This window comes from Octodon degus, unplaced genomic scaffold, assembly GCF_000260255.1.
Source record: "Octodon degus isolate 3935 unplaced genomic scaffold, OctDeg1.0 scaffold00009, whole genome shotgun sequence".
Taxonomy (NCBI): domain Eukaryota; kingdom Metazoa; phylum Chordata; class Mammalia; order Rodentia; family Octodontidae; genus Octodon; species Octodon degus.
The window spans coordinates 11935451-11952570 of NW_004524585.1; the positions used below are offsets into that span (position 1 = coordinate 11935451).

The 17120-nt window shown below is 50.5% G+C and overlaps 1 protein-coding gene across 3 annotated transcripts; it reads right to left on the reverse strand.

The window, feature by feature from the left end:
* Positions 1-6474: 6474 nt before the first annotated feature.
* Positions 6475-16897, reverse strand: Syt2 (synaptotagmin 2). Of its 3 annotated transcripts, none has more exons than XM_004625359.2 (8): positions 16682-16897; positions 15612-15778; positions 14089-14208; positions 13512-13679; positions 13054-13221; positions 12024-12141; positions 10935-11068; positions 6475-8708 (listed from the first exon to the last, which is right to left on the reverse strand). In XM_004625359.2, exons 1-8 carry the CDS (start codon positions 16863-16865, stop codon positions 8502-8504), a joined length of 1266 nt encoding a protein of 421 aa, XP_004625416.1. In that variant the 5' UTR covers positions 16866-16897; the 3' UTR covers positions 6475-8501. The 3 variants fall into 3 exon arrangements, with proteins under 3 accessions (XP_004625416.1, XP_023563811.1, XP_023563806.1); XM_023708043.1 differs by having other exon boundaries at positions 14089-14217; positions 16682-16843; XM_023708038.1 differs by lacking the exon at positions 16682-16897 and having other exon boundaries at positions 14089-14217; positions 15612-16032.
* Between the last annotated feature and the right edge of the window lie 223 nt (positions 16898-17120).

The following is a 17120-nucleotide window of genomic DNA, read 5'->3' on the forward strand; positions in this document are numbered from 1 at the left end:
TATTCTTCAAAAATAAGCATACTATGCTTTCCCTCTCATCTCCCTCCACATTCTTTATTCCTTGCTTCTTCACTTGGACCCTGTGGTCCTTTTAAAGAAAGTTTTCCATGAATCAGCCAAAATTCCAGGAGTTTATACACCAATAGCGACCCCCTCCTATCCCTTCCAGTTTGAAGCTTCTTGCTGTGCTGATGCCTCTCAGAGATGAGGGGTGACTTATAGGCTTTGCAGGCCTGGGGCTGCTGAGACCGTGCACAGCTTTGTTTTATGCCGTCTTTGTCCTGAGAGGTGTAACTGGCTCCAGCTTAAGGCAGCAGTGTCTTCTGGGCACAAGCTGGATCCGTGTGTCGATGCATCTGTGATGGCAGCTCAGCCCATTCCTCCCTGGCAGGCAGAGGAGTCAGAAGAGGTGCATCTCCTGCGGGGAGCCTTTGAAGAAGCTTTGATGTGCTCCCACGACCAGAGCTGGGCGACATAATACAGATCGCGAACAAGGACACGATGCCAGCTCAAACTTGACCCTGAAATCTGTGCCCTTGCTGTACTCCCACTCACCTAAGACCTCAAAAAGCTTTCATATTGTCCTTGGGTACAGAGAGGCCAAGTAAAGAGAGCTTTGAGGGAAAAAAGACAACCGCAAGGCAGGCTTCAGGGCAGAAGATCGTGATGGGAGGATACAAACAACTAGCTCACATCAGTGAGCCCTTGGAGGGTTTGGTTGCCACTGGCTGGCACCTCAAAGGGTTGGAATTTCCCACAAGAGAAAAGGAATAGGTTTTTCCCTTGCATCCCTCTCCTAGAAGAAGATACAGCCTATTCTGGAGGGAATGGTTCAGACTCAGGCTTTTGGCTTTATGGTTCCCCCACTTCATTCTTGCCTCTGCCGACTTTGGTCAGAGATGAAAGGAATGGAGAAGAGCCACCTAGAGGCTGCACACCTCTCCTATTTTAGTAGTAGCATTTTTCCTTACTTCCACCATAGTTGAAGCACCAGATGTGACTTTTCAGCTGAGTTGTATGGGTTTAACCAGTCCATTGTAAATATACCTGGAGTATTGAGGGAGGGGAAGCCAGCTCGCTTTGTGAACTGAATGTATTTTTATGCAATTTTGAGTGGCCTTTCAACCCTGAAATGGATGATTTTGTTTTACTGGTGGTTATTATATAGTTAAGTATTCTGTGTTTGAAAGTTTGGAAAAAATAATATTCACATCTGTATGATGCCTGTAAACACAACAGTATTTATAAATCAGTAAAACTGTTTTAACTTTGTGCAGTGAGCTTTCTCAGGTGTGGGGCCCTCACCCAGCAGCCTCCTACAGCTGCCAACCACATAAGGGTCTTTTTTACATTCATAAGTTGCTGGCCTTGAGGTCAGGTCATTTCTTTTCCTAGGTGGATTGGGCCAAGCCAAAGATTGCAAGGAAGGTTCGGAGGAACTAGTAAGAAGAAATCGGTTTCCAGTGACTAAGACTATGGCTGGCTGCAAAAGGCCAGGCTGTCTCGCTGTGCACTAGTATGCTATTTCGTGGGAGGGGGAGGTCCTGCGAGGGGGTTCCTCCAGAACTACTCCTTAGGTGCAGACTCCAAATACAGCTAACTTGCAGCTCCCTGGAGGTCACATCCAAACCCAAATGGGGAGCCCAGCCCAGGGAGGAGCTGCAGGGCTGACGGGGTGGGTGGTGGCCAGGGCTGACCTCAGGCGGCCAGGGCTCCAATCTGGCTTATCCACGCAGCAATCCCTGCTTTGGCGCTGCTCAGCCCTGCTTGCCGCCAAGCGGAAATCCCTGATCACTGACTTGGAAGCAGAGAGGAAAGATTCTTTTCCCTTGCTGTCACTCAGCTCTTTGTAGCCCTAGCAGCAGAACACACACATGATGTCATGGTTGAAGAGTTCAGAACTGTCCTCGGGGCCTCTGCGGAGTTGCTGTAGGTCATGCAGTATGTCTAATACCAGGGGCTTGACTGTGAATGTCCTGTGTCCCCCACTGGATATGGTGAGGTTTACACAGAATGTCGCCAGCAGTGACATTCTGTGGGGGAGAGGATGGCATGCACAGCCTTCCTGCAGCAGAATGAGGAGCCCACATTCTCACACAGGCGATCTACCCAGTTCTGTCCCAGGAGTCTCCTTACCCAGACCACCAGACTGCACTGCTCAGGAACTGAAGCAGTGGCACGGGACAGAGGTTTAAGGACCCAGGCTCTTGGCCATTTGCTCAGGTGGGCCTGTCCCTGCTTCTCTGCTGTTTCTCATGCATGTGGGCCTGCAGGCAAGCCCAAGTCTAGCTGTGGTAGTCCTAGAAGACAGCTGCCACAGTGGAGGCTGACAAGGGGGCAGGTGGACTGCCAAGTGAGGGGACAGATCAGGATAGGAAGTGGAAAAAAACCCCAGTCCTTTCCTAGTCTTGGGGCAACACTGCCTCACATTCAACATTCCCAAGCCCTACTCTTCATCCCTGACCTTGTGAGTACAGGACACTTGGAATTATTTGCAGTGGGACAATTCAAAGCTTTGTGGGAATTCTGTTTTTAAGCTCCCATGCTGTGGTCATTCCCTAAGCCCAGCTCTACTGGAGGGAGGGCAGGGATGTGGGCCACCCCAGCCTTGCCAGGACTGGCCCTCAGCACCAGCCAGGTTCCCCAGGGCAGTGGTGGGCACTGGCATGTGGCCTCCTGTGGAGTGCTGTGTGTCCTGCCCACCACCAGAGCTCTAATCACCTCTTCCCCCTGCAAGCACCACACAGGGCTCAGCCCTCTCTGCTGTTTCCACCGGGGGAAGGGTGCTGGGTTATAGGCCACAACCTCGGGAGCAGCTCACCACCCTTATCCAACCCCCGCCCCACTGTGCCCAGGAAAAAGGACTGGAGACACCCCCCACCCCCAGGTTTCTTTCAGCTCATTTCTTTAATAAGGAGACGCAGCTCGTTACAAAATAACAATTTTGACGAGAGATCAGACAAGAACAACAGAGTCCACATAAGGGGTGGAGAGCATTGCCAAGCAGGAGGAAGGGGGCAGCTAGGGCTCCACGAGTGTCCTCCTCGTGTACAAGGGGAGCTCCTGGTGGGGGCCACACATTCCCTGGGTGACCCAGGGAATGACCCAGATCAGGCTAGGCTAAGCTTTGCCCCTATTTTGATGTTTCGTAGCCCCAAGGTTTTCAGAAAGCAGCAAATCAAGTCCTTAGGTGAGCTGGACTCAGGGCAGAATGGTGAAGCTTCTCTGAAGGGGAACCCTTAAAGCCCAGATTGATTGTTAAGGAAGGTAGAGGAGAAACTTCAGCACCCCACATTCTGTCCCACCATCTGGCCAGACAGACTTTCCCTCAGCTCTTGCCTTGATTCTGTCTGGAGAGGGGGAGGCCCTACAGTGGGAGCTGACCCTAGCTGGCTCTGAAATGGTTCCTTCCATGTTCTCCACTCTTTATGACCTCAGCACAGGGGGATATAAAGTCCATCAGACTGTGTGCCCAAACATGGTGGTTTATAATGGCAGCGCCCACCTTGTTGGCTCTGGCTTATCCTGTACACCCACCCTAGTTCTCAAGTTCTCTTGCCTGAGGCCTCCTGGTGGCCATAAGGAGCCTGGGCTGTAGGCTAGGGACTGCAGATCAACATGCTGACCAGAGCTTTACCTCTCCACTGCTCAGCATACCAGGTAGGGGCTGCCCTGGGAGCAAATGTGGTCAGAGCCTGGTGCATACCTGCCCCCTACTCAGAGGGTGGCCCACACTGCTCGGAGCATGCTCCATCGGATTAGGATGGAGTATGGAAGAAGAGCTTAACCCACTGTGTTGCCCAAGGTTTTCCCCATGCCTCCCCGCTCCATTACCTACCATGGGTCCCCCAAGGGGTAAATGGGAACCTGACCACAGACTGAGCCACTAGCTAGCTGCTTTCTGAAAACCCTGGTGGTCTCTACAGAGCCCCTAAGTATGTATCCAAAACTGTGGAGTCCCTACCACTGCCCTGTCCACAACAGGGTTGAGATGGAGTTGAATCATCAGACTTAGGCCAAGAAATCCAGCCAGGGTCATCTCCTAGGGCCCCACCAGAAGCCCCGGACACCATCTGTCCTCATAGCACCAGGCTAAAGGAGCAAAAGAGGGTGACACCAGGTGGGCCTGTCACAGGTGTTCTGTGGGGAGCCAGTCAGAGGGACACAGGTGCTCCTGGGAGGAGCAAAGGGTAGTCTCCAGCAGGAGGCTCCCTTTATGGCTTTTCAGTTAGTTCAGACAGTGGGAAGAAGGGAACCATACCACACACACACACACACACACACACACACAGGACATAGCAATGGGACACAGACACCAGACCAGACACAGCACACAGTATCCCAAGGGGTGGCCCTGCAGACAAATGTGCAACAGACAGGCCTTCAGGGGCATAGTGCCTTCCAGCATCTTCCAACAGAATCAGCCTGTGGGCCAGAAACTCTTCCATCCTGATGGTTCCCATTGCGGGGTTCCCAGTGAGGGGCAGCAGGGTCAGACTGGAGACAAAGACGCCACATGACATACATGGAAGGGACAGGCTCAGCCAGTTCTGTAAAATGGGTCTGGGGTTGGGAAATCAAGGAGACTCCCAGCATTGTCATGCGGCTATTTACAGAAAGTTATAGACATGCATCTTGATTAAACAAGATTTCTGTTCATATGTTTATAGATAACTATCCTTTATATATAACTAAACACACATGGAAGGGGTTAGATGAGGCTCAAATGGCTTCAGAAGGTTCTTGTTTTGTTGTCACTTGAAAAATAAAGTATATTCAGATATCTTCAAGTCAATGTCCCCTTCTCCGTATTGCAGTTTGAAAAACAAGTTGAGTCAAATCTATGGTGAGCAATCGCTGGCCCCCAGGACCAAGAGGGAGCAGGGAGACACGGTTATAGGACAGGGTTGCCAGACACAATACAGGGTGGCCAGTTAAATTTAAATTTCAGATTAACAATGGATCACTTTTCAATATACTGTGTCTCAGATATTGCCTAGGACAATAGGCAATATTTGTTGTTTATCTGAAATTGAAATTTAACTGAGCATCTTGTATTTGTATTTGCCAAATCTGGCAACCACAACATGGATCTCTGGGCCTCCAGGATCAGGATTTGGGGTCCCTCCCCACCTTCTACCACCCATGGTTCTGAAGCCCCTGATCATCCCCAGGTGGGAAGGAAGACAGAACCAAGAAGGGGCACAGCAGAGGACATGAAGGCATCTCCTGGCTCAAACTCCTACACTTGAGGGGAGGGACACCCTCAGAGACAGGCTCTACAAAGATCAGGTAAGACCCAGGCCATGAAAACCTCAAGAATTAGTGTAGGACATTAAAGAAACAAGGAATCTCATCCTCCACAGAAAACAGTGCTCTCATTGCTATCATCCATCTCTTGCATGGGGACAGATATACAAGAGAGCTAGTTTTACCTGCAGGCGACCTGTAGTGACCCTTCTCTCTTACAGAAGCCTTGCTCCAGCAAAATCTCAAACTGATTCTGTAGAGATTCAAGGTACTGATCAGAAGAGAAAAAACCAGGATCTGAGACTGGCCTCATAGGCTCCAGGGAAGTCATTTCTCATCATGTCAAATACCTACTCTGCTTGGGACTGCCCAGCCTCCCTTGGGCCTAGGCTTCTGCTTCCAAAGTTTAAATAGCTGCCCGTAGCTCTGGGAGAGTTAATGTCCTTTCTGGAATGATTATCCAGGGAGAAAACAGCTTTTCAGCTTCACCCCCAGTTTTTGGATGGGATTAGTTTTAGATTATCATGGCCTTAGCCCCTCTGTAAGAAATCATCTCTCCACTAAGGACTTTCCTCTCTGGAACAGACTTTTGGATGAAAACTCACTCCCAGAAGCATCTAGACACCTTAACTCTGCTACTCGGCACCAAGCCCCAGCGCCCTAATGCCGTGGAAGTAGACCTGCACAGCAGGGAGGGTTTAGAATGATGCTGTGGTTTGCATTACATCAGCCTATAGATATAGTAAACTTATCACTATGTTCCCTGCAGCCTGTGGACCCAGCCAGGTGCCATCTGCTCAGGTAGCTAGGTGCTCCTGACACCCACACTAGCTCCACACTGGTGCCAACACTCAAAGACACAGTAACTTGTCCTGCCCCTTCAGGCTACCCAACAGAGGTGGGCTCAATAATAAACCCAGCTTCTGTCTCCAGGCCTGGGACACTTAGACCACCAGAGGGGCCTACCATTTCCTTTCTCTAGCAAGGAAGTGGCAAGTGTTAGGCTTTCAAAGGAGTAAATGAGGTTCATAGACACAGAAGAATCCCTGATGGCTGGAAAGAGTAAAATAATAAAGGTAGAGATTGACAGAGGTTTCCATGAATGAAGTTTATGGAATGTGAGTGAGAGGGGACCCTGAGAGCACCAAAATCTCACAGCCCTGGGGATGGGAGAGGAGTCCAGTGACACCTGATGTCCATACTTGGACTTGTACTCTGCTGCCACCCAGATTCTAAAGGCACTCTATTGTCCTGCAACTCTCTACCATGACTATAACTCTGATCCCAAGGACTAGAGCTCATATTTGTATTATTCTGCTGCCTTCCTAGTAGGTATGTACACATAAGGTATATAAAACACATGACTTCCCATATAGCACTAGCAGAAAAGAGAAGGGTCAGTCTCAGGTCAGCAAAGACTTTCTTTCCAGTCTCTTTCTGGTGGAGATGTTCCTTCACTCCCTACTTGAATAACAACAAAGCAAAATCTAATACCCTCTTCACTTCTTTAACACACTCTGGGGTCTCAAAGCCTGATTCCAACACTCTCATTCCATCTCAGGTGCCTACAGGAAGATAAAGTGGCTCAGATGGGGAAGGACAGGAAGTGCTGCCATCTTTCTTGGGAATGTGACTCCCAAGCTTCCAGGGAAGCTGTGAGTTTTCTGTGGTGAGGAAATGGCAAGGGTCTGAAGATTGAAGACAGAAAAGAGAGGCTAAGAGAAGAGAGACAAAGAGAGCTGACCTCTGGCCATATGGGGACCTGACTTTCTTGACTGGGCTAAAGGAGACTCAGTGCAAATTTGACCAACATATATATGGCTTTTTAAAAATCAATGCTGGGGACAAGAGGTAAATGAGGAAGGGGACAACTGAAAATGGAGTAGAAACCCTGGCAGGTTTCCTCCACCACCATCTTAGCATTCATAGAGAAAAGATTAATGAATGTTAGGCTGGGGCCTCTTCACAGGCCTCCATGATCCACCTCACTACTTAAAAGTCCTACAGTATAGACAGCAGAGTGTTCAAAGAACAAGGAATGGGCGGGCATTGGAGGAATCCAAATGTTCCCATCCCAGAAACTCCCGTCATCTGTCCATCATTCTCCCCTTTTTACCACCCCCTTCTTACCTGGACCTCAAGGAAACTAAGAACATTTAAGCCTTCTTCTCAAAAGTTCTCTGGCTTTGTACATATAACATGTCTTCAGACAAGTTGCTCCACTTAAAAGAGAAATTGAAGCAAAAGCACAATGGAGAAAAAATGCATGGTACTGCTTAGATTCTGGAGAGAGTGAAAGCATCTGTGTTTCCCACTGGTAGGGGCCATGATGCAAGAGTTTTAATTTTGGTCTTTCTGAATAAAGAGACCTTGATGTTTCTTCATAGTTTTGATATTCACTGTCAGTAAGAGTGAGATCCTAGGACTGACAGTCCCTGTTAAGAGTCTGACCAAGCTAGAATAGTTTATTTCTATGAATGTTTCAAAACCCCCACTTCTAGAGAAGCTGTGACCAACAGGAGGAAGTCTATGATGGCATCAGGGCTTTGGTCCTCGTTCTGGACACATCCTGTCCCATCTTGCTGCCTCCCAAAGAGCCATCTACAAGGAAGGTAGGAGCTTCTGGCATCTGAACACAATTTTGAGCCTTTTCCACAAGCTGATAGATCTTCCACCATCAGTGGATTTCCTTCATGTCAAGGTCCCCGAAGAACATTTTCTTCCCATATAGCTTCACTATCCATGACTCATCCCAGGCTTGAAGAGAGATACTCAAAGACAAAGACAGACAGACAGACAGACAGACACACACACACACACACACACACACACACACACACAACCATTGGCCACTGTGTTGCCCTGCCTTCGCTGTCAGGAAACAGGATGTGCCTCCATTTTGTTGGTCCAGAATGTGCAAAAAACAAGTGCTGCAACTTTGCCAGTAGAGTGCCTCACTCGGGTGAAACTTAAGTAAAGCACTGGAAGAGTGAGAGGGAACCATGACAGGGCATGCAGCAAGCACAGTTCCTAGGATGATGAACAGAGTCAGGCTTCTCTTTTACCTCTTAGGGGACTCTCCTCACATAGCCATCAAAGGGAAAGTTGGTCTTTAAAAAGAGAAGAAAGAAAAACAAGTATACAATCACAGACAGATCAAAACAAAACCTCTAAGGTTGCACAACTGAGGTATTGATAGCTCTGGATCTTGTCAGTGTCCGTGAAGGGTGCTGGATCCCAGCTGCTGCCGCCTACTTGTTCTTGCCCAGAAGTGCGTCCACCTCCTCTTCAGGCTTGAGCGAGTGCCACTGGGCAATGGGCCTCCGGGGGTTGGCCAGCATATCGGACCAGTGCCGCAGCTCTGTGCCTGTGGCATTGCTGCCTACAAAGATCTTGCCAATGGCTTCATTCTTACCCAGCTTGTCATAGTCCAGCACAGTGACCACCACCTGGACTTTCTACAAGGAAAACAAAGGAGGGAGGAATTGGAAGGTGAAGACTGGAGATTGCATTACCAAATTTCTCCCCTCCAACAAACTACTTCAAATGATTGGGCAGGAAAGTCTTCCCAGGACTCCTTTCTTCTACTTCTGGATCCAGCTAGGACTGAATTTACATAGAGGCAGAGGTTACACCTTTTAGAGATGACCTATGTTTCTACCAACAGGCATTTACCAGACAAATGCGATGTTAAGCACTGGCTGTATTAAGCACTTGATAAGGGGCAGTGGAAAGGTGACTTTTTAACTCTAATGAGATGAACAGACACATAACCACAAACTGGCAACACAAAGTGATAAAGGTTATGATACAGAGCTAGGCACAAGGGTCTATGGGTATTCATAGAAAGTGACGGTCGAGCTTGGCTGAGTCAGGGCAAGCTTCATACAGGAGGTGACATCTGAATGGGATAGGAAGGGTAAGGATTTCTCTCAGAGGAGAAAAGGGGAATGAAGACTCCAGGAAAGATTAGCCTAGTTAGGGACAGCAACACAAAAATACATTTGGTGACTAAGAAATGTTGGACGTGCAGAATCATGGCACTGTGGAGTCAGAAACCATGCAGCAGAAGGTAAGGTAACCAGAGTGAGCTGGAGCCAGCTCAGGAGTTGGCATTTTATCCTAAGCTAAAAGATTTTTAAGAATGGCATGGTTAATTTGGAAAGAAAATAGTGGTGCTGAAGTGGAGGATTCACTGGAGTGGGGCTGGGCCTAAGGGACAGGGAGACCAGTTAGTTGCTGGAGGTTAGGATGGGATGGACACTGACATAAACGAAGGCAGTGGAATTGGAAAGTCACAGCCAGATAGGAGAGGTATTGAGAGAACTGTGACTTAGCAAACAGATGGACTTGTTGAGGGGCTATCCCTCGGCTGTTTAGTGTCCTCTTCCTAATGCTCAATGAAGCTGTCATCTCACTGTATGTTGCTTGTCCCCTCCCACTGTGACCACCTCTGGAGTCAGGACTGACCCTTTTTTTTTACTGGAACCAGGGATTGAACTCAGGCCCTTGCACTTGCCAGGCAAGTGCTTATTCTACTGAGCCATTTCCCCGGCCCCCAACTATTTTTTTTTTTTTTTTTTTTTTTTTACTGAGCCTTCTACACACTTGTGTTCTCAGTGCCTGACTAGTGCCTGCACTTAGGAAATGCTCAGGATAGGATGTTGGATACATGAAAAAGGGAAAGGACTGGGGTCTAAGGTGATGCTCAGGTGTCTGGCTTGGGCTGTCTGGCTTGGGCTGCTGGGCAGATGGTAGAGCCATTCACTAAAAACAGTATTCAGATGAAGCAGGTTTCACTGTGAAGGGAGAGAAGGTCAGACACTGGATCTGGACATGCGGGATCTGTGATGCTTGGGCAGCATGCTTGCTGCTGTCTGCCTCAAGTTCTCCACTGGAAAGCCTTCCTGGGCTCCCATTCCTGCTGAGTTACCCACTGTTCCCTTGGAGGATTCCATGTGTGATTCATCAGGCAACTCTAACTCTTGAGTGCCTCCTGGCACTCCTACCCCTCAGTGCTCTATAGGGGAGCAGAACCAAGTGGATCAGCTTACTATAAAGGAGGCAAGTCCATGATTCCATGGGAAATGCCCGCTGTAAGGCCTTGGTTATACCTCACTACAGTCACAAAGGGGCTCTCGTCCTTGTCCACCATATCCCAGCCATACTCAAAGTGGAGAAAAACACAGACCTTCATTTCTGACAGGCACAGAATTTGCTAGAGGGAGAGATGGAGGAAAGGAGGGAGGGAGGGACAGAAGAACAGAGAAGGCTGGGTGACTCAGTGAGGGGAGAGGCATGGATGGGAGCAGGGCTAGGAGTAGCAGAGATGAGGGCAGGGATGGCTGTGGCAGGCCATGGCCAGGGAAGGATGGAGAAGGAGACAGCTTTTCTTCTCCTCTCACTCCCAACCATGGGCTTTTGTCACAAACACCCATATGTGGCCATGTTCCTCAAAGTCCTTAAAGACTGATATGTAGAAATTTCTGGAATTAGTTCATTTTCATCACTTCAGAAAAGGAGGACTCTTCAGAAGATGCCCCAGAGAGGGACCATCACACCTGAGCCTTCCCCAGCACATGATGACCTGTGTTCCTGAGTCTCCTGCCTCCACCTCCCAGTGGGGTGGGGACTCCTTTATCGCCACCCCAGCTCCGTGCCTCAGACCCAAAGGGCTTAAGCACCTGAATCTGCTCGAAGGGGATCTCAAAGCTGAAGGACTCATTGAAGTAGGGGTTCAGGGTCTTTTTTTTCACTGTTGTCTTCTTCTTCTTGAGCCTCTTCCCATTCTGCATCAGGTGGATCTTCACATAGGGGTCTGTGGAGAGAGTCCCAACCCAAGGCTCTTTAGCTCTCCCCTCGCTGTCAAGTGACTGGCCTACTCCAGCCTCAGAGGGACAGGGTCTCCCCCTGCTGAGAGCGGGTGAGCAGAAAGCCCCAAGGCAGTCCAAAAAGGCAGAAGAATTATTCACCTTTAGGGTGGCAAAATGTTTCACCTCAGGGACAGCTCTGACCTGTCAGGAAGATCTTGCAGGGACAATTTTGGGATCTGAATGAGGCCTTGTAAAGGAGTGTGGGGACAGACTGGTGATACCTGCATTAGGGGACAGTGTAACACTAATGGCAGGGCATACCTCTGCTATGTCTTCACCCTGGCCTGATCTAAGCTTCCTTGTAGATGAGAAACAGGCCAAAGAAGGGAAATGACCAACACAAGACCACACACTGATCAATGACAGAGCCCACGCCCATTCCTAGGGCACTGTGGAGGAGGCAGAGGGTTCTCCAGCATTCTGTGCCCAGCTCCAGATACCACCAGGTAAATCTGATACAGCAACACACACACACACACACACACACACACACACACAGAGTGTCCCTTCCCAGGGCATAGACAATAGCGCCTACACCTCCTGGAAGTGTCCTCAGTTTGTGGCAGAGAGGCACACTTTGGGCTAAACCCTTCCCATTTCCTATACTTGCCTGAGAGAAGTAAAATCCTAAGACATTGGCCAGCTGGGTGATGAAGTTTCATTGATCCTCTCCTTCATGGGCCACAAGACAAGGCCAGGGAATACAGGGACGGCAACTCAGATTGGGGGGCAGGGCCTCCTTGGAGAAAGGCGGAGTGGGAAGCCAGAGCTCCCCTGGGAAACATCTTGCTCCCAGAGCTGGGACATTTCCTCCTCCACAGCACATGCAAACTCTAGGGGTGGTGAGTAGTGACTGGCTCACTGCTGCCACCCAATGGCAGCCAGAAGCACTGTGTGTACCTGAAAGGCCGCCCACATCCATCTTCTTGAGGTTCTTGGCCTCCAGGATGCAGACGGTAAGCTTCCCTGCAGTGGGCACGTAGCGCAGGGAGGTGCAGATGTCACCCAGCTTCTCTGGCTGTCCAGGGAAAAGTGGGACTCGTCATCTCAGTCAGGCACTGCCCGAGGGTGACTGGCCTAGTCTTGCCAGCCCAGTTTGCGACCCCCACATCTGCTTTAGACCTGACCTGAAGGGGCTCATTCTGCAGTTCACAGCAATTCCTGATATTCAAAGCACTTTGCTCCCTTTCCTTTGTCACTGCAACCCTTTCATGTAAAGAAGGCAAGGGTTCTTTCCAATGAGAAACTGAGGCACCCAGAGGGATACAGGAGGAGCATTTAGCATTCCTGACTCTCATTCTCAGCCAACACTGCAGGGCCTCAGACCTGGGACTGAGCACACCACACCATCCTATTTTCAGTGCGTTGCCCTGACTTCTGGACACAGCACGAGCCTCCAGGTCCACAAGGATGTCCTGTGCTTCTCTCATCCACGTACCACTGCCTAGCACCACTCTTGGCAGCTCCAGGGCCTGTCCCAGGCAGAGAAAGAACCAATACTTTTAAGGAAGAGTGGCTAAAGTGAAGTTCTGGATACACAGCAGATACTCAGTAATACATGATGAACAAATGCGCACTGGAGCAGTCAGGACAAACCCCCTTGCTGAGAATCCTTTAGAGCAAATGTGAACTTCCATGTGGGTAAACTGAGGCACAGAATCAGGAGTCACTGACCCTACAAGATAGCAGAACCTTGTGAATGACAAGGATGGTTCTGATTTAGTCGACTACCTACCAAACACCAGACTACATGCACATTTCATCCTCCTCTATAAGGAGTCTAAAAAGGAAGCCCACAGCCAGGACCTCAGTGGCATGAGCTGGAACCCCAGCCTGAAAGGCCTCACTCTAAAGCCCATCTTCTCCACCAGCCCAGGAGGGTCCAGCAGTGTGCCCCGTTCTGTCGGCTTAGGCCTCGCCCTGCTCTCACCTCCTCCTTTTCCCCGCCTTGCAGGTCTCTCCACTCCTCGATGGGCTGGCCGAGGTCCACAGTGTTCATGGGCACCTTTACTTCCCCAATGATGTCATGCTTGGAGAAGCGGTCAAAGTCATAGATGGCCATCACCAGAGTTTTGCCCCCTAGCTCCTGGTATGGCACCTGCAGGGTGCAAAGAGATCAGAAGGGGCTGCAATGACTGGTGTGCCTCCAAGGAATGCCATGTGTAAGTCTCTGGCCTAGGCCTGCCTCCTGGTCAGTCATTAGAGGCAGAAGAAAGGCCCAGCAGGGTTACTGGAGAGCAGAGAATGAGGCCAGCAGTGACTTTGCTGGGGCTGCATCCAGCCTGCCACACAGCTGAGCTTGGGGCCCTGGCCCTGGCCCAAGACTAAGGGAAGATCTGCAAAGTTCAAGGACTGGGAGGGAGCTGGAGCACCTTCCAGTCTCGTCACCTTGAAAGTGAAGGTCTCATTGAAGGCTGGGTTCAGAGTCTTCCGATGGACTTTGGTCTCATATTTCTTTTTCTTGTCTGGAAGGAGGAAGACTTTGACATAAGGGTCTGAGGTGCCCCCCATGTCGAGGGCAGGTAGCTCCGCAGCCTGCAGGACTCCCACAGTGAGCTGTGGAAAAAGGGATGGAGGGAGAGTCCTGAGTCTCCACAATACAACTCCAGAGCTGGCCCTGGTCCCAACACCCTCCAAAGCCTCCCCAAAGGTGACAGCTAGAGGCTGGGGTGGGGTGGTGACCAGGCAAGGCTGGCCTCCACCTTCTGCCCCAGGAATGTGCAGTGACGCCAGGATACCTGAAGTTGAAAGGGCAACTGATTTGCCTAAGCTTGGTGGACAACTTAACCCAGAGTCAACTTGACACTTTGCCCAGTGCAGGCTGGTGGCCGCGCCAGGTCAGTATCCAGACAGATACACCCTATATCACAGAAAGCAGCAATACCCACACAGGGGCATTGTTTCTACCCCCCACATCCAGCCCCAGGTCCCCACTTCCGTGGTCCCCCAGCCCAGCTCTCCATACCTGGTTAGCCTGGAAATCATAGTCCAGGGAGAACTGCAGCTTGCCCAGGTTCTCCGGCTCTTTCTCCTCTTCCCCTTCCCCTTCCCCCTCAGTCAGGCCTGTCTCCGCATCATCGTCATCCTGAAAGAGCTTGTGGGGAGGGGGGAGCAAGGTCAATGGAGAGAACAACAGTAGCCAGCCTCAGCACCAGGGCAGCAGGAGGCCTTCCCTGTCATGCCTGCCCCTCACTCAGAGCCAGGTGGGGGTGAGGGATGGCACATGGCACAACCAGGGGCAACTGCTGCCCCTCAGCCCATCAGGACCCCATGTAGCCCACCAGCCCTGCCTATGGAAGCAGGCTCCAGATCTGGTGGGTCCCTCCTCCCCATGGAGCACCACCCTAGGGGGCCTGATGCTCAGCCACAAGCCATACAGAGTTGTGAGGCAGAAGATTCACTTCCCACATGAGATGCCACCCCAAACCAGTCCCAAGTCAGACCTCACCCATCCTGGGCAAGACATACCAGCAGCACAGTCCAGGCAGACAGCAGCAAGATTTGTCCACGGAGGCAGAAAGAGAAGAAGGAGACATAAAAAATCCATAGCTCATGCCAGTCCCTGAATTCAGAGCCATGTGGGGAAACTGGGCTGGGCCAGATCCACACAGCTCACTCTTGGACCCTCACACACACATGCATAAGCTGTAGGCTCCTTTTGGGGCCAGGTGCACACACATGCATGTGCATGCCTATGTGTGCACATGCCACAAAAGCACTCAACAGCGACGAGACCCTGGCCAACTTGAGACCAGCCCCTTCCATCCTCCATACTGAGTCTTTGAGATTTCTTCAAGTTCTTCTCAAAACAGACATGGGGATATGAAGGGCTTCTGTGAACTTAAAATAAGGTTTTCATATAATAAGGGACTTCTTGAGCACTGGGGATGTGACTCAGAGGTGGAGTGCTTGCCTAACACATGCAAGGCCCTGAGTTCAATCCTCAGCATTGCCGAAAAAGGAAAAAGAAAAGGATTTTTCTAGTCTGACCAACACCAAAGACACCTGTCCTTAAGACTAGAATAAACTAAGTTCCCATGGGTGGTGATGGATTCTACATGGCCTTGTCTTGGTGGCACTGAACCTTTCTCCTGCCTTGCCTAGCTCCCCACCCAGCCATGCCAGATGCCACCAAGGTGGCTTCTGTTGTTCCCCAGCCTCATCTGGCAGGAAAGCACAGGGTCCCCCAGTGGTGGCTTCCTGCTGGTGGCAGCAGGCTGTCTCTCTGGCATTTTGTTCCAGTGGGTTCCATGGTCTCAGCACATATATGCCCTCCCTTGCATTCAAGAATGAGGTCATGCTGACATGTGCTTAAGTTCCCCTTCCCACCAGCTGTCGAGCAGATGATGCTGGGGCAGCCAACAGAGCCCTGTGGAGGTTGGAGGAGGAACCAGTTTGGCTGCAGGAGCCCAGAAAACCTTTGGTTTCAGCCTCAGGAGAGTGGGACTGGGTCTCTCCTCCCCACACCCCTACACCACACACTCCTACCTGACCACCCTTCATGTCCTTCATGTTCATGGCATTCTTCATACCCTTCCCCTTCTCCTTCTTGTTCTTCTTCTTCTTGCAGCAGCATTTCTTGCAGATGCAGAAGCAGCAGGTGAGAAGCAGCAGGCCAGCAACCACGGCAATGGCAATCAGAGCCCACGGAGGCACTGCCCGCATGGAGAAGGGCCCCGAGTCAGCACACCACGCCCCCAGCCTGAGTCCTGCATGCTGGCCGAAATAGGTCAGGACTAGGACTGCCCACAATGCCCATGCTCCAAAGTGCTTTACCCTCGTATTCATGAGTGGTCGCATGTTGGCTGCAAATACCTTAGATGTCTTTTCACTACTGCCCTGCTCTTACCTTCTCTTCTGCCCTCAGTACTGCGGAAGGACAGCGGGCAGGTTTTTAGGTGGAAACCAGAGTTTAGTTTAAAATTGGAGGATGGGCCATTCTACAGAGGCTAGTCGGTCCTTACCACACCTGTGGGTCACAGCAGCCCCTTGGCGCTCACCCTGGTGCCCAGTTACGAAAGGGCTGCCTCAGAGACAGAAAGGCTTCCGGAGGTTTATCACCCCATAAGCAAGAGGGACTGGGCGGAGCTCAGGTGTGTGGGCGGTGGGCTGGGTGCTCTCCGTGGTCCTGAAGCAGCAGCTCCCCACCCTCAAAGTTGCACCTCTGGCGTCTGCTATTGAGCGGCGGCCTTTGCCAGCAATTCAGAATGTGGCAGAAACCTTTATTCGTCATATTAAAAAAACAAAAAGAACAAAAAAAAAAAAAAAAAAAAAAAAAAAAAAAACCACAACTCCTTTCAAAATGTATCTGAAAGGGTGAATAATGATTTCTATTTCATCATGTCTTGGGGCATTTATTTAAGTTGTAAGAAATTTTTCCCCGTTGGAGTTTTGTGCACATAACCCCTACCAACCCCCTCACTGGTTCCAGGCCACATTTCCCCCTATTCCTCAAGGAGTTTCCCCCTAAGAATACAGGCTGAGGTCCAAGCTTTAGAGGAGAGCCCAGCCCAGTTGTGCCCCCTACCGCCCTGCCCAGCAGCAGCCAGGCCACTCACAGGGGATCTTGTTGATCTCATTGAAGAACTTCTCCTTCAGCTTGGCAAACATGTCCTCCTGACTCTCCCCTGCACCACCACTCTCCGTGGAGTTGGAGCTTTCTGCAGGGCCGATCGGCATGGTGGCCGTGGTGGTGGCAGGAGCCACAATGGGCTCCTGGTTCCTCTTAAAGATGTTCCTCATGGTGGCTGTGGGGATGGCTGAGGAGAAGCAGGGAAGAGGGTAGGGTGAATATTACAGAGGCCCAAATATAAAACCTGCTACCCAAAGGACAAGGAAAAACTGTTATCAAAGCTACACATGATAACACTCCCTCATGGTTCAGGGGTATTTTGCTTCAGACCAGCAACTGTGGAAAACAGTAACAGTCATCAGTATGTGAGCGCATATCTACTCAAAGGCTGTAAGAAGTATTTCTTATGTATGAGCTCATCTAAT